The sequence below is a fragment of the Bolinopsis microptera genome, chromosome 9, assembly GCF_026151205.1.
Source record: "Bolinopsis microptera isolate Bmic1 chromosome 9, MBARI_Bmic_1.0, whole genome shotgun sequence".
Taxonomy (NCBI): domain Eukaryota; kingdom Metazoa; phylum Ctenophora; class Tentaculata; order Lobata; family Bolinopsidae; genus Bolinopsis; species Bolinopsis microptera.
Window position 1 is genome coordinate 8,508,410 of NC_087080.1, and position 24,798 is coordinate 8,533,207.

The 24,798-nt window shown below is 39.6% G+C and overlaps 3 protein-coding genes across 3 annotated transcripts in view; all 3 read left to right on the top strand.

The window, feature by feature from the left end:
• LOC134820849 (vasculin-like protein 1) overlaps positions 1-24,798 on the top strand; it is a 632,099-nt gene that overhangs the window by 433,537 nt on the left and 173,764 nt on the right. The window lies entirely within an intron of this gene.
• LOC134820556 (Ig heavy chain C region, secreted form-like) lies at positions 123-15,633 on the top strand. The gene is made up of 7 exons (XM_063831002.1): positions 123-211; positions 12,002-12,382; positions 12,523-12,840; positions 13,002-13,322; positions 13,463-13,783; positions 14,385-14,714; positions 14,996-15,633. The coding sequence occupies exons 2-7, from the start codon at positions 12,079-12,081 to the stop codon at positions 15,412-15,414; spliced, it is 2,013 nt and encodes a 670-aa protein (XP_063687072.1). The 5' UTR covers positions 123-211; positions 12,002-12,078; the 3' UTR covers positions 15,415-15,633.
• On the top strand, positions 15,706-23,368 carry LOC134821375 (hemicentin-1-like). Its single transcript, XM_063832117.1, has 12 exons — positions 15,706-16,075; positions 18,680-18,982; positions 19,167-19,283; positions 19,474-19,814; positions 19,915-20,071; positions 20,281-20,387; positions 20,542-20,746; positions 20,881-21,810; positions 21,943-22,045; positions 22,173-22,521; positions 22,737-22,853; positions 22,997-23,368. The coding sequence occupies exons 1-12, from the start codon at positions 15,706-15,708 to the stop codon at positions 23,366-23,368; spliced, it is 3,471 nt and encodes a 1,156-aa protein (XP_063688187.1).

Below are 24,798 nucleotides of genomic sequence, written 5' to 3' on the forward strand. Positions count from 1 at the left end.
AGAATATCGTGTACTGTTACGGGTTTGACAGAGGAGCTTGGTGTCACAAAATGGACCACTTCTGAGGATGTTGATGTGACGAGTCTAGAAGGCTACACCGTTGTTCCGGGATCGTTGGAAGTAGATACTCAAACTACCACTCTGACTATTCCTGCTGATAAGAACAACAATGATGCAACTTACTGGTGTGTTATCACTTCCACTGAACATGGTTTAGCAGATCAGAAAACTGAAGTCAGTTCCAAAGTTTTTAGTAAGTATTGTAACTTAAATTTGTATGTAATGTATATCCTGAAGGTAACGTTTTATTAATATTTAAACTTGTAAAAGTGTAGTCCTTGAGTGGTGTAAATGTGTGTTTGTACAAATAATTACATATGTATAATAAAGATAATATGTTATTAATTATATATAATTACGTCTAGTACAGGGAGTACTTAGTGACCGGGACAATGTAGCATAAGGAGTGATTTAACACGCTCACACAGGCTGACTTTCAGCTCCACCGCCACCGGCCACCTGCTTAGATAGGTGATGGTAGAAGTTATTTTCAGCTGCAGAAATAGCGGTGTCCCGCCTACTTAATGCTCGAACTAGCTCTTTCCTAGTTTCCACCGGAAGCGCCATATAGAGAATTTCCTTGGATAGCTGTCACGTGACAGTCACGAGATATCGATTGAGCGCGTTTACTGGTTGGATATGTAGCGCGTGATATTGATCTATTATGCAGACCCAATTACGCACCATATAAGGCGTAATTACTGGCTGCATCTAGCACGTGATATTTGTAAAGCCAATTACACATCCATATAAGGCGTAATTAAGAGCTCGGAGTTGCAGTGGAGTTGCAGGGAGTTGTAATAGCGTGAAATTGGGTGGTAATTCGTTGATAAGGGGTACATACAAGTAAATGTTTCGTGAACTATGTTGGTATAAAGCCAACTTTGGTTTTAGAACAGTGTGTGAGGGCGCGTACAGATGGAAGTGCACTGATTTGTTGTTCAGATGGTTAGAATAAAGATTTGTCCGAACCGGCTGAAATCGTTGTTACGTTGAAAACTGTTTCGATTACCTTGTTACCTAGCTAGTAACTTGGTATGAAGAGAGAGTGCAAACCAGACGAAAGTAAGACGAAGTCTCGGGGATCGGGGATGCAGCCTACAATGGGCATGAATATATAGAGGGCCCTAGGTTGCTCCCCAGATCGGCAGTCCAATAACACATTTTCTGAAAATTTCTAATTTCTAAACTTTTCATCAGTCCTACGCCACTGGGGAATGATAGAAAGATGCGATCGTGCTGACTGAATCACTCTACGGAACATTTAAAGCAAAATTCTTTAAATGCTCATTTTTGTATAATTTCCGACTTGATATCTCAAAATAATGGGTTTCATTCGCTATCCTTCCGTAACAATTAACGACACTTTTCGACAACATGTCATGTCGCTTTTGATGCATAAAGCGAAGCATACAACCTTACCAAAACCGATCTTAGTTGACTTAAAATAGAAATTAGACGCAAGAGTTGAATTTTTTACAAAACATATTATCAGTATAATTTCATCACAAACCAGGAATTAAAGTTTTGTTGATAACTGATCAAATCATAATACACGTAATCTATATAGTACCCATTAAAAATCTTTTAACTGTTTAATTATAATGCCTTGCACTCTTAGTAAATGTGTGGCTGTACAAATAATTATATACGTATAATAAAGATAATATCCTCTAACATGAACCAAACAATTCAGCTGTCACCTCAACACCCAAGTCTATAACGACCGCTGTAGATCAGACGTTGACTTGCAATATCGGAGGTCTAGACAATAGTGGATCCCCTGCTACTGTAACTTGGAAGGATAGTGCTGGACAAGAAGTTATAAGAACGGATACCACCAACTATGGTTGGAACCAAGGGACGGTAGATAGCAGCGGAAATCAAGCAGCAGAACTGACTATCAAAACTGCAAAGCTGGATGGTTTTAGTAGTCCATCATCATTCACCTACAAGTGCTCAGTCAAATCTTCCCAATACACAGATTCTCCTGCATCTGACTACGTAGATGTTGTAGCTAATATTCTAAAATTGGGTGAGTTTAGAATATGTCATACTGTTAATCAAGGAAGTTCAAAGATTGTCGGACACTCAGTGGTAAGTTATTCTAACTAAATATTAATTTCAGAGGTAAATGCTGTGAACAAAGAACAGCTAACAGGCACGATTGCAAGGATATCGTGTACTGTTACAGGTTTGACAGAGGAGCTTGGTGTCACAAAATGGACCACTTCTGAGGATGTTGATGTGACGAGTCTAGAAGGCTACACCGTTGTTCCGGGATCGTTGGAAGTAGATACTCAAACTACTACTCTGACTATTCCTGCTGATAAGAACAACAATGATGCAACTTACTGGTGTGTTATCACTTCCACTGAACATGGTTTAACAGATCAGAAAACTGAAGTCAGTTCCAAAGTCTTTAGTAAGTATTGTAACTTAAAGTTGTATGTAATGTATATCCTGAAGGTAACGTTTTATTAATATTTAAACTTGTAAAAGTGTAGTCCTTGAGTGGTGTAAATGTGTGTTTGTACAAATAATTACATACGTATAATAAAGATAATATCCTCTAACATGAACCAAACAATTCAGCTGTCACCTCAACACCCAAGTCTATAACGACCGCTGTAGATCAGACGTTGACTTGCAATATCGGAGGTCTAGACAATAGTGGATCCCCTGCTACTGTAACTTGGAAGGATAGTGCTGGACAAGAAGTTATAAGAACGGATACCACCAACTATGGTTGGAACCAAGGGACGGTAGATAGCAGCGGAAATCAGGCAGCAGAACTGACTATCAAAACTGCAAAGCTGGATGGTTTTAGTAGTCCATCATCATTCACCTACAAGTGCTCAGTCAAATCTTCCCAATACACAGATTCTCCTGCATCTGACTACGTAGATGTTGTAGCTAATATTCTAAAATTGGGTGAGTTTAGAATATGTCATACTGTTAATCAAGGAAGTTCAAAGATTGTCGGACACTCAGTGGTAAGTTATTCTAACTAAATATTAATTTCAGAGGTAAATGCTGTGAACAAAGAACAGCTAACAGGCACGATTGCAAGGATATCGTGTACTGTTACAGGTTTGACAGAGGAGCTTGGTGTCACAAAATGGACCACTTCTGAGGATGTTGATGTGACGAGTCTAGAAGGCTACACCGTTGTTCCGGGATCGTTGGAAGTAGATACTCAAACTACTACTCTGACTATTCCTGCTGATAAGAACAACAATGATGCAACTTACTGGTGTGTTATCACTTCCACTGAACATGGTTTAACAGATCAGAAAACTGAAGTCAGTTCCAAAGTCTTTAGTAAGTATTGTAACTTAAAGTTGTATGTAATGTATATCCTGAAGGTAACGTTTCATTAATATTTTAACTTGTAAAAGTGTAGTGTTTAACTGGTGTAAATGTGTGTTTGTACGAATAATTATATACGTATAATAAAGATAATATCCTCTAACATGAACCAAACAATTCAGCTGTCACCTCAACACCCAAGTCTATAACGACCGCTGTAGATCAGACGTTGACTTGCAATATCGGAGGTCTAGACAATAGTGGATCCCCTGCTACTGTAACTTGGAAGGATAGTGCTGGACAAGACGTTATAAGAACGGAAACCACCAACTATGGTTGGAACCAAGGGACGGTAGATAGCAGCGGAAATCAAGCAGCAGAACTGACTATCAAAACTGCAAAGCTGGATGGTTTTAGTAGTCCATCATCAGTCACCTACAAGCAGGGACAAAAGGATTTCGCGGCATGTACGAAATCGCGAAATTTCCCATTCTCCGCGACAAATTTTATGTATAGTTTAATGTATAGCCTGTTAAATTTCGCGGTATCGCGAAATTTGGCCAAAATAATCGCGAAATCCTTTTGTCCCTGCCTACAAGTGCTCAGCCAAATCTTCCCAATACACAGATTCTCCTGCATCTGACTACGCAGATGTTGTAGCTAACATTCTAAAATTGGGTGAGTATAGAATATGTCGTACTGTTAATCAAGGAAGTTCAAAGATTGTCGGACACTCAGTGGTAAGTTATTCTAACTAAATATTAATTTCAGAGGTAAATGCTGTGAACAAAGAACAGCTAACAGGCACGATTGCAAGGATATCGTGTACTGTTACAGGTTTGACAGAGGAGCTTGGTGTCACAAAATGGACCACTTCTGAGGATGTTGATGTGACGAGTCTAGAAGGCTACACCGTTGTTCCGGGATGGTTGGAAGTAGATACTCAAACTACTACTCTGACTATTCCTGCTGATAAGAACAACAATGATGCAACTTACTGGTGTGTTATCACTTCCACTGAACATGGTTTAACAGATCAGAAAACTGAAGTCAGTTCCAAAGTCTTTAGTAAGTATTGTAACTTAAAGTTGTATGTAATGTATATCCTGAAGGTAACGTTTTATTAATATTTAAACTTGTAAAAGTGTAGTCCTTGAGTGGTGTAAATGTGTGTTTGTACAAATAATTACATACGTATAATAAAGATAATATCCTCTAACATGAACCAAACAATTCAGCTGTCACCTCAACACCCAAGTCTATAACGACCGCTGTAGATCAGACGTTGACTTGCAATATCGGAGGTCTAGACAATAGTGGATCCCCTGCTACTGTAACTTGGAAGGATAGTGCTGGACAAGAAGTTGTAAGACCGGATACCACCAACTATGGTTGGAACCAAGGGACGGTAGATAGCAGCGGAAATCAGGCAGCAGAACTGACTATCAAAACTGCAAAGCTGGATGGTTTTAGTAGTCCATCATCATTCACCTACAAGTGCTCAGTCAAATCTTCCCAATACACAGATTCTCCTGCATCTGACTACGTAGATGTTGTAGCTAATATTCTAAAATTGGGTGAGTTTAGAATATGTCATACTGTTAATCAAGGAAGTTCAAAGATTGTCGGACACTCAGTGGTAAGTTATTCTAACTAAATATTAATTTCAGAGGTAAATGCTGTGAACAAAGAACAGCTAACAGGCACGATTGCAAGGATATCGTGTACTGTTACAGGTTTGACAGAGGAGCTTGGTGTCACAAAATGGACCACTTCTGAGGATGTTGATGTGACGAGTCTAGAAGGCTACACCGTTGTTCCGGGATCGTTGGAAGTAGATACTCAAACTACTACTCTGACTATTCCTGCTGATAAGAACAACAATGATGCAACTTACTGGTGTGTTATCACTTCCACTGAACATGGTTTAACAGATCAGAAAACTGAAGTCAGTTCCAAAGTCTTTAGTAAGTATTGTAACTTAAAGTTGTATGTAATGTATATCCTGAAGGTAACGTTTTATTAATATTTAAACTTGTAAAAGTGTAGTCCTTGAGTGGTGTAAATGTGTGTTTGTACAAATAATTACATACGTATAATAAAGATAATATCCTCTAACATGAACCAAACAATTCAGCTGTCACCTCAACACCCAAGTCTATAACGACCGCTGTAGATCAGACGTTGACTTGCAATATCGGAGGTCTAGACAATAGTGGATCCCCTGCTACTGTAACTTGGAAGGATAGTGCTGGACAAGACGTTATAAGAACGGAAACCACCAACTATGGTTGGAACCAAGGGACGGTAGATAGCAGCGGAAATCAAGCAGCAGAACTGACTATCAAAACTGCAAAGCTGGATGGTTTTAGTAGTCCATCATCAGTCACCTACAAGCAGGGACAAAAGGATTTCGCGGCATGTACGAAATCGCGAAATTTCCCATTCTCCGCGACAAATTTTATGTATAGTTTAATGTATAGCCTGTTAAATTTCGCGGTATCGCGAAATTTGGCCAAAATAATCGCGAAATCCTTTTGTCCCTGCCTACAAGTGCTCAGCCAAATCTTCCCAATACACAGATTCTCCTGCATCTGACTACGCAGATGTTGTAGCTAACATTCTAAAATTGGGTGAGTATAGAATATGTCGTACTGTTAATCAAGGAAGTTCAAAGATTGTCGGACACTCAGTGGTAAGTTATTCTAACTAAATATTAATTTCAGAGGTAAATGCTGTGAACAAAGAACAGCTAACAGGCACGATTGCAAGGATATCGTGTACTGTTACGGGTTTGACAGAGGAGCTTGGTGTCACAAAATGGACCACTTCTGAGGATGTTGATGTGACGAGTCTAGAAGGCTACACCGTTGTTCCGGGATGGTTGGAAGTAGATACTCAAACTACTACTCTGACTATTCCTGCTGATAAGAACAACAATGATGCAACTTACTGGTGTGTTATCACTTCCACTGAACATGGTTTAACAGATCAGAAAACTGAAGTCAGTTCCAAAGTCTTTAGTAAGTATTGTAACTTAAAGTTGTATGTAATGTATATCCTGAAGGTAACGTTTTATTAATATTTAAACTTGTAAAAGTGTAGTCCTTGAGTGGTGTAAATGTGTGTTTGTACAAATAATTACATACGTATAATAAAGATAATATCCTCTAACATGAACCAAACAATTCAGCTGTCACCTCAACACCCAAGTCTATAACGACCGCTGTAGATCAGACGTTGACTTGCAATATCGGAGGTCTAGACAATAGTGGATCCCCTGCTACTGTAACTTGGAAGGATAGTGCTGGACAAGAAGTTATAAGAACGGATACCACCAACTATGGTTGGAACCAAGGGACGGTAGATAGCAGCGGAAATCAGGCAGCAGAACTGACTATCAAAACTGCAAAGCTGGATGGTTTTAGTAGTCCATCATCATTCACCTACAAGTGCTCAGTCAAATCTTCCCAATACACAGATTCTCCTGCATCTGACTACGTAGATGTTGTAGCTAATATTCTAAAATTGGGTGAGTTTAGAATATGTCATACTGTTAATCAAGGAAGTTCAAAGATTGTCGGACACTCAGTGGTAAGTTATTCTAACTAAATATTAATTTCAGAGGTAAATGCTGTGAACAAAGAACAGCTAACAGGCACGATTGCAAGGATATCGTGTACTGTTACAGGTTTGACAGAGGAGCTTGGTGTCACAAAATGGACCACTTCTGAGGATGTTGATGTGACGAGTCTAGAAGGCTACACCGTTGTTCCGGGATCGTTGGAAGTAGATACTCAAACTACTACTCTGACTATTCCTGCTGATAAGAACAACAATGATGCAACTTACTGGTGTGTTATCACTTCCACTGAACATGGTTTAACAGATCAGAAAACTGAAGTCAGTTCCAAAGTCTTTAGTAAGTATTGTAACTTAAAGTTGTATGTAATGTATATCCTGAAGGTAACGTTTCATTAATATTTTAACTTGTAAAAGTGTAGTGTTTAACTGGTGTAAATGTGTGTTTGTACGAATAATTATATACGTATAATAAAGATAATATCCTCTAACATGAACCAAACAATTCAGCTGTCACCTCAACACCCAAGTCTATAACGACCGCTGTAGATCAGACGTTGACTTGCAATATCGGAGGTCTAGACAATAGTGGATCCCCTGCTACTGTAACTTGGAAGGATAGTGCTGGACAAGACGTTATAAGAACGGAAACCACCAACTATGGTTGGAACCAAGGGACGGTAGATAGCAGCGGAAATCAAGCAGCAGAACTGACTATCAAAACTGCAAAGCTGGATGGTTTTAGTAGTCCATCATCAGTCACCTACAAGCAGGGACAAAAGGATTTCGCGGCATGTACGAAATCGCGACATTTCCCATTCTCCGCGACAAATTTTATGTATAGTTTAATGTATAGCCTGTTAAATTTCGCGGTATCGCGAAATTTGGCCAAAATAATCGCGAAATCCTTTTGTCCCTGCCTACAAGTGCTCAGCCAAATCTTCCCAATACACAGATTCTCCTGCATCTGACTACGCAGATGTTGTAGCTAACATTCTAAAATTGGGTGAGTATAGAATATGTCGTACTGTTAATCAAGGAAGTTCAAAGATTGTCGGACACTCAGTGGTAAGTTATTCTAACTAAATATTAATTTCAGAGGTAAATGCTGTGAACAAAGAACAGCTAACAGGCACGATTGCAAGGATATCGTGTACTGTTACAGGTTTGACAGAGGAGCTTGGTGTCACAAAATGGACCACTTCTGAGGATGTTGATGTGACGAGTCTAGAAGGCTACACCGTTGTTCCGGGATGGTTGGAAGTAGATACTCAAACTACTACTCTGACTATTCCTGCTGATAAGAACAACAATGATGCAACTTACTGGTGTGTTATCACTTCCACTGAACATGGTTTAACAGATCAGAAAACTGAAGTCAGTTCCAAAGTCTTTAGTAAGTATTGTAACTTAAAGTTGTATGTAATGTATATCCTGAAGGTAACGTTTTATTAATATTTAAACTTGTAAAAGTGTAGTCCTTGAGTGGTGTAAATGTGTGTTTGTACAAATAATTACATACGTATAATAAAGATAATATCCTCTAACATGAACCAAACAATTCAGCTGTCACCTCAACACCCAAGTCTATAACGACCGCTGTAGATCAGACGTTGACTTGCAATATCGGAGGTCTAGACAATAGTGGATCCCCTGCTACTGTAACTTGGAAGGATAGTGCTGGACAAGAAGTTGTAAGACCGGATACCACCAACTATGGTTGGAACCAAGGGACGGTAGATAGCAGCGGAAATCAGGCAGCAGAACTGACTATCAAAACTGCAAAGCTGGATGGTTTTAGTAGTCCATCATCATTCACCTACAAGTGCTCAGTCAAATCTTCCCAATACACAGATTCTCCTGCATCTGACTACGTAGATGTTGTAGCTAATATTCTAAAATTGGGTGAGTTTAGAATATGTCATACTGTTAATCAAGGAAGTTCAAAGATTGTCGGACACTCAGTGGTAAGTTATTCTAACTAAATATTAATTTCAGAGGTAAATGCTGTGAACAAAGAACAGCTAACAGGCACGATTGCAAGGATATCGTGTACTGTTACAGGTTTGACAGAGGAGCTTGGTGTCACAAAATGGACCACTTCTGAGGATGTTGATGTGACGAGTCTAGAAGGCTACACCGTTGTTCCGGGATCGTTGGAAGTAGATACTCAAACTACTACTCTGACTATTCCTGCTGATAAGAACAACAATGATGCAACTTACTGGTGTGTTATCACTTCCACTGAACATGGTTTAACAGATCAGAAAACTGAAGTCAGTTCCAAAGTCTTTAGTAAGTATTGTAACTTAAAGTTGTATGTAATGTATATCCTGAAGGTAACGTTTCATTAATATTTTAACTTGTAAAAGTGTAGTGTTTAACTGGTGTAAATGTGTGTTTGTACGAATAATTATATACGTATAATAAAGATAATATCCTCTAACATGAACCAAACAATTCAGCTGTCACCTCAACACCCAAGTCTATAACGACCGCTGTAGATCAGACGTTGACTTGCAATATCGGAGGTCTAGACAATAGTGGATCCCCTGCTACTGTAACTTGGAAGGATAGTGCTGGACAAGACGTTATAAGAACGGAAACCACCAACTATGGTTGGAACCAAGGGACGGTAGATAGCAGCGGAAATCAAGCAGCAGAACTGACTATCAAAACTGCAAAGCTGGATGGTTTTAGTAGTCCATCATCAGTCACCTACAAGTGCTCAGCCAAATCTTCCCAATACACAGATTCTCCTGCATCTGACTACGCAGATGTTGTAGCTAACATTCTAAAATTGGGTGAGTATAGAATATGTCGTACTGTTAATCAAGGAAGTTCAAAGATTGTCGGACACTCAGTGGTAAGTTATTCTAACTAAATATTAATTTCAGAGGTAAATGCTGTGAACAAAGAACAGCTAACAGGCACGATTGCAAGGATATCGTGTACTGTTACGGGTTTGACAGAGGAGCTTGGTGTCACAAAATGGACCACTTCTGAGGATGTTGATGTGACGAGTCTAGAAGGCTACACCGTTGTTCCGGGATGGTTGGAAGTAGATACTCAAACTACTACTCTGACTATTCCTGCTGATAAGAACAACAATGATGCAACTTACTGGTGTGTTATCACTTCCACTGAACATGGTTTAACAGATCAGAAAACTGAAGTCAGTTCCAAAGTCTTTAGTAAGTATTGTAACTTAAAGTTGTATGTAATGTATATCCTGAAGGTAACGTTTTATTAATATTTAAACTTGTAAAAGTGTAGTCCTTGAGTGGTGTAAATGTGTGTTTGTACAAATAATTACATACGTATAATAAAGATAATATCCTCTAACATGAACCAAACAATTCAGCTGTCACCTCAACACCCAAGTCTATAACGACCGCTGTAGATCAGACGTTGACTTGCAATATCGGAGGTCTAGACAATAGTGGATCCCCTGCTACTGTAACTTGGAAGGATAGTGCTGGACAAGAAGTTGTAAGACCGGATACCACCAACTATGGTTGGAACCAAGGGACGGTAGATAGCAGCGGAAATCAGGCAGCAGAACTGACTATCAAAACTGCAAAGCTGGATGGTTTTAGTAGTCCATCATCATTCACCTACAAGTGCTCGGTCAAATCTTCCCAATACACAGATTCTCCTGCATCTGACTACGTAGATGTTGTAGCTAACATTCTAAAATTGGGTAAGTTTAGAATATGTCATACTGTTAATCAAGGAAGTTCAAAGATTGTCGGACACACAGTGGTAAGCTATTCTAACTACCTTACTCGGGATTATTACGACGGGTTTATTAACGACCGGTTAAAATATGGTTCGGGAAAAATATGGCGAAATTGCTCAAAACCCACCACATTTTCCCGGTCGCCATTTTACCGGTGTCCAACCTTTCAATTTTAGATTCAAAAATTTTGTCTCAGATGTAAATTTCCTTATTAGAGATAAGCAAGTTTAGAAATTTTTGCATTGCTAAAACTTGTGAAACAAGTCGAATTATCAATAATTGTTGAAAGTAGACAGAAATAATGACTCGTGGTTAATCAAACTAGACGGAAAATAATTGTCTTCGAAAGAATGCATCGTTCACATTGTTTAGAATTATGAATAAATGACTGATGAAACTGATTCATGTTACTGACAGTTTTAATTAATCCAAGTTTTAATTTAACTGTTACTTTTACTTTGAGTCCTATTTCATTATGTAGAGATAGTCAATACCTAAGAAATTAAAAATTGGCCTATTTAAATCAACTTTGACAATAAGGATATATGACAAGAATTGGGCAAAAAGGTGAATTTTTTGTAATTTTAGCCAAATGAAGTCGAAAAACCTACAACAAGTGTCCCAATAGTCTTTTTTAGTGAATATAAGACAACGATTAAAATATGAGCACCCATACCCCTTGGGAACCCTAAAAGCTGAGTCGGCGGGTTTATTAACGACCGGTGAAAATGTGGTTCGGGAAAAATATGGCGAAATTACCCTAAACCCGCCACTTTATCCCGGTCATAATAATTCCGAGTAAGGTAACGTTTAAAATTTAAAATTTTTATTTTTATGGCTACAGGTTATTTTGAAATCATATTGGTAAGAAAATTCGTAACTTCAGGGGTAGTCGCAAAAGACAGCGAAGTTCTCGAGGACACAGCGGCAACAATATCTTGTGTAGTGAACGGCCTGACAAAGCAATTGGACGCGGTAACATGGGAGAAACCTAGTACGGGTGGTGTTATAACTACCGGTACTGACGACTATCAGATTGAAGTTGGAACTTACGATTCTGGTTCAAACAGTCAAACTACAATTCTGACAATTTCTGGACCTGCAAACGGGGCTGATGCTGTTTACACATGTGTCTTTCAATCTGACGAGCATGGAAAGACATTAGGGTCTGAAGAGAAAACTGATGTTAACTCGAACGTGTTCAGTGAGTATCTTACTAATATTAACTGTATACGGATGTTCAGAAGTTTAATTTTGTTACTTGTCAATGCACTAACCGTGATACTGCACCAATGGTTTTTATAGCAGCCGGTTTAGCTAATGATATTAAATGATCTTGAAACCATTTATCTCAAATTATTTCAGCTATTGCTCCTGTTGTCATGTCGGCAACTACTGCTGTGGATCAGACATTGGTCTGCAATATCGGAGACGTAACTACAGCTGTTACTGTATCATGGACGAGTGGAGATAACACCCCAATAACAGACGGTCAGGGAGGATACACTATCACCCAAGGGACAGTTAGCACCAATATCCAGGAATCTAGTCTGACCATCACAGCTGCTACGCTACAACAACTGGATACAAGTTCAGTGATATGGAAGTGTGCAGCTAAGTCCTCACACTACCCAGACTCAGAGCAGTCTGAATACAAAGATCTCACTCTCACTTTCCTTACTTTAGGTTTGTTCTTTAGATCGGTTTGTATGGAAATTGAAAAGAAACCTAGATAAACAGTGCATAACGTTTAAAATTTAAAATCTTTATTTTTATGGCTACAGGTTATTTTGAAATCATATTGGTAAGAAAATTCGTAACTTCAGGGGTAGTCGCAAAAGACAGCGAAGTTCTCGAGGACACAGCGGCAACAATATCTTGTGTAGTGAACGGCCTGACAAAGCAATTGGACGCGGTAACATGGAAGAAACCTAGTACGGGTGGTGTTATAACTACCGGTACTGACGACTATCAGATTGACGTTGGAACTTACGATTCTGGTTCAAACAGTCAAACTACAATTCTGACAATTCCTGGACCTGTAAACGGGGCTGATGCTGTTTACACATGTGTCATTCAATCTGACGAGCATGGAAAGACATCAGGGTCTGAAGAGAAAACTGATGTTAAATCGAACGTGTTCAGTGAGTATCTTACTAATATTAACTGTATACGGATGTTCAGAAGTTTAATTTTGTTACTTGTCAATGCACTAACCGTGATACTGCACCAATGGTTTTTATAGCAGCCGGTTTAGCTAATGATATTAAATGATCTTGAAACCATTTATCTCAAATTATTTCAGCTATTGCTCCTGTTGTCATGTCGGCAACCACCGCTGTGGATCAGACATTGGTCTGCAATATCGGAGACGACACTACAGCTGTTACTGTTTCATGGACGAGTGGAGATAACACCCCGATAACAGACGGTCAGGGAGGATACACTATCACCCAAGGGACAGTTAGCACCAATATCCAGGAATCTAGTCTGACCATCACAGCTGCTACGCTACAACAACTGGATACAAGTTCAGTGATATGGAAGTGTGCAGCTAAGTCCTCACACTACCCAGACTCAGAGCAGTCTGAATACAAAGATCTCACTCTCACTTTCCTTACTTTAGGTTTGTTCTTTAGATCGGTTTGTATGGAAATTGAAAAGAAACCTAGATAAACAGTGCATAACGTTTAAAATTTAAAATCTTTATTTTTATGGCTACAGGTTATTTTGAAATCATATTGGTAAGAAAATTCGTAACTTCAGGGGTAGTCGCAAAAGACAGCGAAGTTCTCAAAGACACAGGGACGACAATATCTTGTGTAGTGACAGGCCTGACAAAGGGATTGGACGCAGTAGGATGGAAAAATCCGGATGGTTTTATAACGCACGGTTCTGACGATATCGATGACTATCAGATTGAAGAGGGGTCTTACATTTTTGGTTCAAAAAGTCAAACTACAGTTCTGACAATTCCTGCAACCAAAAACACGGGTGATGCTGTTTACACATGTGTCATTCAATCTGCCGAGCATGGAAAGATATCAGGGTCTGAAGAGGAAAACACTGTTAACTCGAACGTGTTCAGTGAGTATCTTACTGATTTTAACTTGTTACGGATGTTTAGAAGTTTAATCTTGTTACTTGTGAAGGCACTAACCATGCTATATCAATGGTTTTTCTAGTAGCTGGTTTAGCTAATGATATTAAAATGATCTTTAAATTATTTTATCTAGTACATTTTATTTTACAAAAGTCCAAAGGTCCTTCGCATTTGGTCGTTTCACTATTTCTGAACGAAATGTTTGTCCACATTTTATTTTAAATAGTTCTCGTGAAATCTTGCTCCTATGTAAGATAGCAGATCCCAATACCATTATTACTAATATTAATGAGACAGTACAACTTTTCTTGTTAACATTGTACAATGTTTGTAATTTACGGACCGAAAATCGCCATTTCAAAAGAGAATAAAGCCTCTATTGCCAGAAATTGATCCTTAATCCTCGCCTACAAATCTTCTCTAACAATAATTATCTAACCATCTTGTTAAGATGACCAATATACTCATAATATTCATCATGATATTCCTCATCATAATAATTGAAACTACATCAGTTGGACATTGGGTCAGCTAATGAAATAAACTTTAATTGATCTTGAAACCTTGTATCTCCAATTATTTCAGCTATCACTCCTGTTGACATGTCGGCAACCGACGCTGTGGACCAGACATTGGTCTGCAATATCGGAGACGTAACTACAGCTGTTACTGTATCATGGACGGATCAAGATAACACCCCAATAACAACCGGTAATGGATACACTATCACACCGGGGGCAGTTGACGGTGTCACCAATATCCAGGAATCTAGTCTGACCATAGACACTACTACGTTAAAAGAACTGGATACAAGTTCAGGCTCCGTGATATGGAAGTGTGCAGCTAAGTCCTCACAATACCCAGACTCAGAGCAGTCTGAATACAAAGATCTCACTGTCACTTTCCTTACTTTAGGTTTGTTCTTTAGATCTGTATGTATGGAGATTAAAAAGAAACCTATATAAACAGTAGGGGTCGCCCTCTGTTATGAGGTGCTTTAATCAATTAGCCCCACGTCAGATCGTGTAGTCGATAATTTTTCCTACACGGGGATACCAAGATTTTAAAAATTGACCAATGTCAATAACGTTATGCACTGTTTATTAAACAGTGCATAACGTTTAAAATTTAAAATCTTGATTTTTACGACTACATTTTATTTTAAAATCATTTGGTAAGAAAATTCGTAATTTCAGCGGTAGAAGCAAAGGACAGCGAAGTTCTCAAAGACACAGTGGCGACAATATCTTGTGTAGTGACAGGCCTGACAAAGCAATTGGACGCAGTAGCATGGAAAAATTCGGATGGTTCTATAACGCACGGTTCTGACGCTACCGTCGACTATCAGATTGAAGAGGGGACTTACATTCTCGGTTCAAAAAGTCAAACTACAGTTCTGACAATTCCTGCAACCGAAAACAAGCATGATGCTGTTTACACATGTGTCATTCAATCTGACGAGCATGGAAAGACATCAGGGTCCGAAGAGGATGAAACTGTTAACTCGGACGTATTCAGTGAGTATCTTACTGATTTTAACTTGTTACGGATGTTTAGAAGTTTAATCTTGTTACTTGTGAAGGCACTAACCATGCTATACCAATGGTTTTTCTAGTAGCTGGTTTAGCTAATGATATTAAAATGATCTTTAAACTATTTTATCTAGTAAATTTTATTTTACAAAAGTCCAAAGGTCCTTCGCATTTGGTCGTTTCACTATTTCTGAACGAAATAGTTGTCCACATTTTATTTTAAATAGCCCTCGTGAAATCCTGCTCCTATGTAATTATGTAAGATAGCAGATTCCCAATACCATTATTACTAATATTAATGAGACAGTACAGCTTTTATTTTTAATATTGTACAATGTTTGTAATTTACGCACCGAAAATCGTCCTTTATTTTTATGGCTACAGTTTATTTTAAAATCATATTGGTAAGAAAATTCGCAATTTCAGCGGTAGAAGCAAAGGACAGCGAAGTTCTCAAAGACACAGTGGCAACAATATCTTGTGTAGTGAAAGGCCTGACAAAGCAATTGGGGGCAGTAACATGGGAGAAACCTAGTCTGGGTGGTGCTATAACTGACGATATTGAAGGTTATCTGATTGACATTGGAACTTACGAACCTACCACCAACAGTCAAACTACAATTCTGACCGTACCTGCTGGTGAAAACACGGCTGATGCTGTTTACACATGTGTCATACAACCTGACGAGCATGGTAAAACATCAGCGTCTCCACAAAAGACTGATGTCAACTCGAACGTTTTCAGTGAGTAATCTTGATCAATTTTTTGAAAGTTTTGGCTTCGTAAGACTGCCCCTTGATGTCAGTTATTTCAGTTATGAGCTTCAATGGAACAAATGTGATTCTGTCTATAAAAGGAACGTCGTTGAATTCACTAGGAATGTTGTCCAAGGGGCCGCACTTCATTGTGGCACAATGCCCAGGCTTTGTATCTGTTTTTGGACCAGTCATTTTGCTTCTTTGACCCCTGACCCTCCGAATCAGCTGCCAGTAGCTGCAATTGATCTTCACTCAGTGGTCGCATGTTCATGAATAAAAATTTACAGCCACAATCACAAAAATTATCTGTTCAGCAAAGGATCTAGCAACTGACTAGCAAGTAGCAACTGACAAGTTTGGAAATGTTCAGATTTGGGATCGTGCCAAAGTGTGCAGCATGGCGCGCGCACCTTTCCCACGCTTTCCTGTCACGTGACAAGAATTGATCTCATGAGAAAATATTCAGTCATGGCATTATTGGTTTATAATAACATAAACCCGCCACGCAAAGGGTTTATATACCAGATCATCCCGCGCTAGCGGGATGATCTGATAAACACATACGAGTGCGCGCAGCGCACGAGTTTTGTGTTAATATGTAATCCCGAAGCGCCAGCTGAGGGATTACATTTATTTAGCCCTGAGCGTGAAGTGTTTATGGATTATAATTATCTCCGGTGATTTCGACAAGGGATTTTAAATACTTTAGAAGAGAGTGATAAAATAGTTTTTAAAGCGGTAAGTTTAAAGCGGTAAAGACAGAATACATAGTCTTCATCTTCAAGTCAAATCCAACAGAAACAAGAAAGCACTCTAAAATGTAGTTGAGTCGTTGAACAGGAATTTGGTCAAAGTCATTGAAGTCACGAGCAAATCTGGATGACTGAAGCCAAGAATTAAATTTGTTTAGAGCCCAGTTGTTGACTCTAACTGTACTGTCCGGAACACGATTGGAAAGCAGTTCATCAATCTGAATGTCAAACCGATCTGTCAAAGTGGAGCAATAGCTTGAACGTTAGCAGGAACAAGAGCTGGAAGGAGAGCAAGCAAAACAATACTATTTTTAGGGCACGGACAAGGGTAGCTGGCTAGTCGCCAACTTCTCACGCCACGCGTTGGAGAAATTCCAAGAATTAGCTGCTTTGGCAACGTTCCCAGGAATTTGCGTGTAAAAGAAGTGGACGGTTACGATGTTTCATATTACGTGGTGCGCTTTCGTGTCACGTGGTATAGACTCGGCGTATGCTATTGGTGGCACGTGGTACGCACGTGACGCGCCCACGTGATCGCGCGTCTAACTGTTCTACTATTATCGAGTTCTAATCAGCAGTGTCATTGATTATTGTAAGTCGGAGAATTGAATGATAAACATCAGTTACGACTAAAAAGCGGGCCGGGTTTATACAAATTTCCGGGGCGGGATGATATCACCTTGAGATGTTTATCTAACAGCGGGCCGGGCTGAGTGATAATATGATCCCGCGTCGAAATCCCGGAGATATTTATATGTAGCGCGAGCCGCTCATCAAGGTAACAGGAGTCTGTGCTGATAATAGTAATAGTAATACCCTCGCTTCTCTTGCGGGAAATATCTGGAAATTATCAGCTCTCAGTGTCGACGAGACTTAGTGCATATAATTCCCTGAAATAGTTCCAAGCCTAAGTCATGCACGATCCTTTTATGATAGATGTAGTATGGTTCTTCGTATTATATCGTAGTATTTAATATATTTTTCTGTCAGAGTTTTACCACATATGTTCCTTGTCGTTATATTTAATTTTAATTGATAAATTTCAGAACTGATGAAGATGTAGACCATCGAAAATATTTTTGTGACATAAACTACTTTTAAAAATAAAATTTTTTAAATTTTTTAAAAATTTTTTAAATTTAATTTAATTTTATTTTATTTTTAAAAAATTTTAAATATGCAACCTACTAAAACCAATGGAGCTCTCCTCGGGGTCATTCCTCTCGCATTTGCGAAAGTCGTCACAAAGGTGTAAAAGGAGGTCAGGATTTGTACCCGCCAAGCTCTTACATCGCTAATTGTTGACCATCGGCCTCCACTGAAGGTAAGTTTTTTAGAGTGGAGGCCAACCGTCAGCTTGGGATGCAGGGCCAAGCGGGAAACAACGTCAAGGCCCCTTTCTACTTAGGCCATGTTGGTTTTGGCAGATACTGTGGTAATAAAATATAAAGTGAATGAGTGAAATGAAGTGAGTGAAAAGGGTGTAAGAGAGGAGGCTGGAGGAGCTTGTAAGAAATTTAGGAAAGGAAGGAAGCAGGGCATGTACTACAAAAAGACAGCTACTTGTTTCACTTGTTCAGCTCGCTAGTGGAGGAAAAACAGAATTTTCACCTATCAACATAGATGTAGTAATCTGGTGGATTCGTGTAGTGTTAATAATTCAAATTTCTGATCGTTTCTGAATAGACTCAATCAGAAATTTGAATGAAAGAGATGTAGTAGCTTCATTTCAATCATTGTGGATATAGTAAAACCATAGAATAACCTTAAGTTAACTCGATATTTACATTTATTTTAAATGTATCTATATCTTTGTTTTTATAACCTCTAATTGCAGTGCTACCTACAATGGATACTGTGTACTACAGCCCCACTAGTATAGAGGTGACAGTGGAAGGACGTTATGAGCCACAAATAATTTGGTTCATTGGAGGACAGGCGTACAGCTCTCAAGATAATCCCCATTTGACCCCAACAATTTCATCGGTATGGTCTGGGTCCAAAAAGACCTTTAATCTGGCGTTCGATATGAGTGGGTTTGAAATATCTATGTCGCCGTTCACAGTTCGAGGAACAGTGTCTTTCGGAGACGCCACTGATTCAACCTTCGACACGGTTACAACCAACATCTACAAGAGAGGTTTTTCTATTTGTTTTCTTCTCTTGTTCATTGTCTGATTTAAGTTTATGATTCGATATTGCTGAAGCTTGAGTGATATCTAACTCTCATTTAACCTCGATTTTAATCTTAAATATGAATTTATTTTCATAGCTGTATTGAACCTAATCTAAAGAAGTTTTTATTACATTAATGCCCATCCCAGAGTTTGTTGAGAGCCTTCCAGCCTCAACAACATTCCGCAACGCTGACATCCCGAAAGAATTTGTATGCTCTGCTTTGGGCGAAGACAAGGGATTACTTACGTTGTCTTGGAAAGTAGGTTTGTTTCTAACGATCTCCTGTTGCTCACATTCAATGTAATGTACACATTGCAACTCGCTCCTTTGGATGTGATACGTACGATACATAAATTTTATGACCGGTCAGTTTTGTCAACGCTGAAATGCAAGTATTCTTTTTCTCGTGATAATTGAAATTACACACTAAAGAACGATACCACCACTCAACAGGAGATGTACTAGTAGATGATGAGGTAGAGCACGTGACCCTAACAGATGAGTCAGACAGCAGCTCCACCACCACCAAGATCAGCAAGTTGACAATAACAACCAACAAACCAACTTTCAACACTCAGTTCAAATGTATCGCTACCTGGAGTGGTGTAAATGGAAAGTCGATCGAGTCGGCGTCTGACGTTAACGCTGTTGGAGTAGCTGTGGGTGAGAACACGTTCAGCACCGGTTCCTCTGGAGACGGAGTGATAAGTTGTGTGGTGTGGGGTGATTCACCCCCACATTCTGTCACGTGGTCTAACGAAAGGGAGGATGCTATCACCAACCAACCTGATGAGGTAACTGCCATAGATAGCCGAGAATTAATAGTCTCAATGTACGATTTTTGAGCATGATTATCTTTTTTGATATCTTCCAACTAAATGACCCAACGTTCAGACAGAAATCGCAGACAGTATAACAGAAGGCATTACTTACACCCACACGCTCACTGTTAAGAAGATGACGTTTGGGGATCAAGGAAAGTACACCTGCTCAGTTGTGTTTGTGGAAAACGAAACCCCCGTTAATGTCGTCACAACTCTTAACAAGCTTTGTAAGTTGATTATCAGTGATATTCAAACATTTATCCATCATGTTGCTAAAAATTATATTTACATATTGGTATTGTTTTATACATGTGAAACGGATCGTTTGCCCGTCAATTTGATTGTTTTCAATTGTTCGAAATATATATGTATATATATATATAATATATATAATATATATATTCAATAAATTCACTGCTAAGTGATTGATTTTCAGCTGCAAGTTTCGAACCAGCAACACCATATTTCGTCCACGAGAAAACTGTCCAGTTCTCCTGCGTGTACAACGGTTTGGATGACCCGCAGAATATCGAATGGTTCAGGGTAAATGAATACGCCGATATTAATTAATAATTAAACCGAAATAAACTGAAAATCTAAAATATCTTGGAAAGATGTCTTGTGAAAAACTACGTTTTCTTTTGTTTTTGTTTCATTAAATCGTTAAAACCAACACCATAAAGAGCTACGATCTCAGAGTTCAACAGACGATGCTGAAAACCTAATCAGCAACAGTGATGCTAAGTACACCATTACCACTGGCAACTTCAAAGAGGCCTTCAGTACGAAGACTAGCATTATCACTGTAGAGAATGTTGAAGTTACTGACAGTGGCGACTACACCTGCAAATGGACCACCGAAACCTTCAATCCTAAGTCAACAATGGTAGTCTCTGTTCGATGTAAGTGATTCTGTATTTAGCACGGCGTTCCTCAAGAGTTGTGATACTTGTCATGATTTTTTATAATTTCTATATTGTTCCAGAATTTTCTGCTTTACAAAATTCAATCATATTACAAATAGAAACAATTTCAGTGCTGACCACTCTCTACAACGGTATACAGCACTCTACAACGGTATACAGCACTGACGGGTCAATAAAGATCACGTGCAACTACGAGGGTACAACGAGTGGCACCATGGAGTGGTACTATAATAGCCAGAAACTGGAAGATGCTGCTGATGATGCCATCGCCATCAACCCTCGTTCCCTGCAGAGCAATGCTCAGCAGTACACTTTGACAATTACTGACGTTACTCCTCCTGAAAATACGGGGTCTTACAGCTGTGTTCTGTCGTTCACAGACGGGGACAGTCTGCGAGCAAGCACGGAGGTTGTGGTGCGAAAATCATCCTCAGTCGACAGAGCGGGCACTGCTGAATCCACCATAGTTGTAACTGGTGATGACCTTTCTGCCAGATGCCTTATGGAAGGTGACAAGGTTCCCTCTGGAGTGACATGGACTAAAGGTGGCGATAATATCGTGTTCGATGGATCCGTTAAGATAGAAAACACGAATACCAAACAACTGGAAAGCAGCATAAAGTTTTTCAGCAACATAACTATAAAAAGCTTCGATTTTGCTGACGAGGATAGTTACATCTGTAGCTTCATTTTTGAGGACGGTATTAATGTTCAATCAACAATAGAGGTCGTGTCTGCTAAAATTACCAACAATGAATGTGAGTTTGTAGACATCCGAACCGACACCAGCAATACCCTAACCTGTGCTTACCATGGTAGTAGTGCTGCCACTGCTGTTTCCTTTACTCTACCAGACGACTCAGTTGTTGCTGGAGTATTGGCTGAATTCAGCGCTGGAGGGGATGCCAGTACGGCAGGTTCCCAAACGGGTAGTTACGCTGTATCTAGTGTGAGTGAAGCGTCCAGTGGTTCGTACAAGTGTACCTTCACTTTAACAGGAGGGAAGACTGTGGAGTTCATTCAGAGACTAACTGCAAGGAGTAAGTAAAAACTGAAATGTTTATATAATTTCCATTTGCTTCTCCGCGAAATGTTGACTCCAGAAATTAAACATAAAGTGTGCTTATTAACCTTGAATGATCTTCGTGCAGTAACAACAAACGTTATTTCAGAGGCTGTCATCGAATCATCAGCTGGTCTAAATGCAAATCTCATCGTACAGGATTCTATAACTCTGACTTGTACCGTTGCCTCTGGTGCACGGTCCTTAGACTGGTTAGTGTAGAACTTGTTGCAGAACTATTCAGGTCCTTCGTATAATTTACATTTGATTCAAATTTCAGGTTTCAATATGTTCATCCTCCGATGTGCTATAACATTCCATCCATTTTCTTAATTTTAGGTACAAGGGAGCGGTCAAGCTGATCGAGGAGGAAGATTACGAACGAATAAAAGTGTCAGAATCAGACGACTTGGTTTCCAAAATAACTTTTGACATCGCTGACGACAGCGCAGGGTCATACATGTGTCGTGCGGTTCAGTACGACGACTTCTGCCCTACCGAGGAAACTTTTGATTCGGAACCAGTTGCGGTGTCAATCATAGCGGCAGCTCTGATAACAAACCCTGCTAGTGCCACTGCTTATGGTGGTGCAAGCCACGTGTTTGAATGCGTGTTCCCTAATCCATTCGGAACTGATAATAACGAAATCACGTGGTCTTTCAAAAGTGCTGGGGATTCTGTTGCTAGGGTAAGTTTTGACAATATCTTTTGGTCCTACCAAAAATAAAAATGAAAATATACAATCTCGTCGTAAATCTGATGTACATTTTTTTCCGAAGTACTGATCACATCTAATGAGCAAACTCATGTTTCATGTTAGCAGTATATTATAGTGACTGCAACAAATAAAATCCGGTGCCTTCACTAATACTTTTCTCACTCAAATTTATCCCATAATCGCAGCCGATGATAGGAAATGGAGATGTGTACAATGACCAAAGTGAGAGAGTAATCGATGGAACAAAGGCATCTGACAGCTCGGTTGCAAATAAAATCTCAACCACCCTCACCATCGGAAGTGTTAGTTAAATCCTTCAAGTGATATCTGAGATAGCTGTTTAAGTATTTGCCGTTTCAGAGGTTTCTTTGACTAACTTTCGGACGCATTTAAAAGCTGGATTATCACCAAGCCTTTGCTGATATTTGAATTGTTAACTTTACAGGTAAACTCGGACGCAGCAGGAGAGTATATCTGTTTCATAAAGTGGGGAAGAATATTCATCAAGTCCGCAGCCGCCACACTAACAGTTCGAGAAATCTCTTCTCCACCCGAAACAACCAACGTGGCAAAGGGAGGAGAGGCTAAGTTCACTTGTAAAACTTCCGGTGACAGCGCAGCGTTAATCACCTTCCACAAGACAATTAGTGATGAGTTAGTTGGTACAGTTGTTGTGACTGAAGCTACATCTGGTGACATTGTGATTACCACTGGAATATTGACCATTGCTGGTGTCACAGCTGCAGATCACGGTATTGAGTATTATTGCAAAGCAGCTTGGGGTGAAAACACATTGAAATCTTTAGAATGCTGCTAGTACAAGAGAGACGATCCTTTCTCTAGAAACTAAAATAAGAAGTGTTCAACTCCCGGAAACAGAATACAAAATAGTTCTTCCAATGTAAACAAAAGACCTGGCCAACGTAACGTGGCTCCCTGCCGCTCCTGTACCAACCACAGTACCAGGAGCGCAGTGACTCGTAACTAAACATGAAACAAAAGGCCGCAGGAGGGTGATAACAGGGTAAGTGGCATGCAAACTAATTCTAAAGGACAGAGGGCGCCAAGGAATGTAAAACGATCCAATGTAGGGTACAACATCTCACCCCCTAAAGAACTGGAATAATTTAACTTGAAAAATATTATGACAAACAACTTTAAAGTGGCCTAACAAACTTTAAGAAGAATTTTGAAACAGGAGAACACTATAAAACTAATCATCATCCCAAGTTCTCATCGTCTGAATAACCGAAATTTAAAAAACCTCATGCGATAATAAAGTCCCCAATAATAATTCGTGTCCCTGATATTTGGGTTAATTCTAACTCTCCCCAATAATAACATATCATAATAAAGTTCATATAACTCTGAACGCTCGGTAAAAAGTCCACGATCTGACTCTAGACTCTTGTAGTCTCGTAGGTGCCAGTCTCTTTGTCGTAGCCAGAGGTTGTAGTGTGTAGAATATGATGATCCTTCTTCCCTCCCAAACCTGAGTTTTTAGAAAAACTCATCCATCATGATGCAGTAGGTACGCAGATTGCCTAATGAGGTAATGAGGTATCTGCTTGAATTCCCTGAATATTCACCGTGATCCACAGTGACTTACGTCATTCTGAAATATGTGTCCAAAGTACTTCCTGAGATGTGTACTAAGATGTGCAATCAACTTGCACGGTTAAACCAATCAATGACATGGTTATAGCTGGGGCTTGTAGTTTAACGACTTACTTCCCCAGTGCAAGGTCGGCACATACTAACGCTCTATCCGTAGCTCTTCGTACCCCTAAATAGCTGTAGGAAGTTCGGTGCATTTCTGGCTCGGGTAGGATTTCTTCTGGGAGGTGCTGTTGTTGATTCCGAAGGGTCGACCTCCAGTGGAGCAACGATTTCAAACCCGCTGTCATCCATCTCTTCTGCATTGTCTTGCTCTGTAGGATCGTCCTGACAGTCAGCTGGTTGCGGGCTACATTGTTCAGTATCTTCTGTAGCCTGATGTGTGGTCGTGGTGCTGTCCCCCATGTGCTGGATTTCTGACTGGGCCGTCTCTGGTACTATCTCAACTTCCATACCGTGTCTTTCTGTCTGTTCTCTGGAGCGTGAATCCTGTTTACCAGTCACTGAGGTGTTATTCACATCTTCGGTAGGTTCGAACTGGCTGGCATTAGCGTTGAGCTGTGACGGCGAGTACCTACTTTTTACGTATTTCTTTAACTTACTGATGTTTACTAGTTTATCCCTCGATCC

Excerpts from the sequence above, each read along its gene's own strand:
- LOC134820556 (XM_063831002.1), top strand. The coding sequence starts at position 12,079 with ATGTCGGCAACTACTGCTGTGGATCAGACATTGGTCTGCAATATCGGA. Across the intron at positions 12,383-12,522 it reads TCTCACTTTCCTTACTTTAG|GGGTAGTCGCAAAAGACAGC; the intron begins GTTTGTTCTTTA and ends TCGTAACTTCAG. Across the intron at positions 14,715-14,995 it reads TGTCACTTTCCTTACTTTAG|CGGTAGAAGCAAAGGACAGC; the intron begins GTTTGTTCTTTA and ends TCGTAATTTCAG.
- LOC134821375 (XM_063832117.1), top strand. The coding sequence starts at position 15,706 with ATGGCTACAGTTTATTTTAAAATCATATTGGTAAGAAAATTCGCAATT. Across the intron at positions 20,747-20,880 it reads AATGGTAGTCTCTGTTCGAT|TGCTGACCACTCTCTACAAC; the intron begins GTAAGTGATTCT and ends AAACAATTTCAG. Across the intron at positions 22,854-22,996 it reads CCACCCTCACCATCGGAAGT|GTAAACTCGGACGCAGCAGG; the intron begins GTTAGTTAAATC and ends TTAACTTTACAG.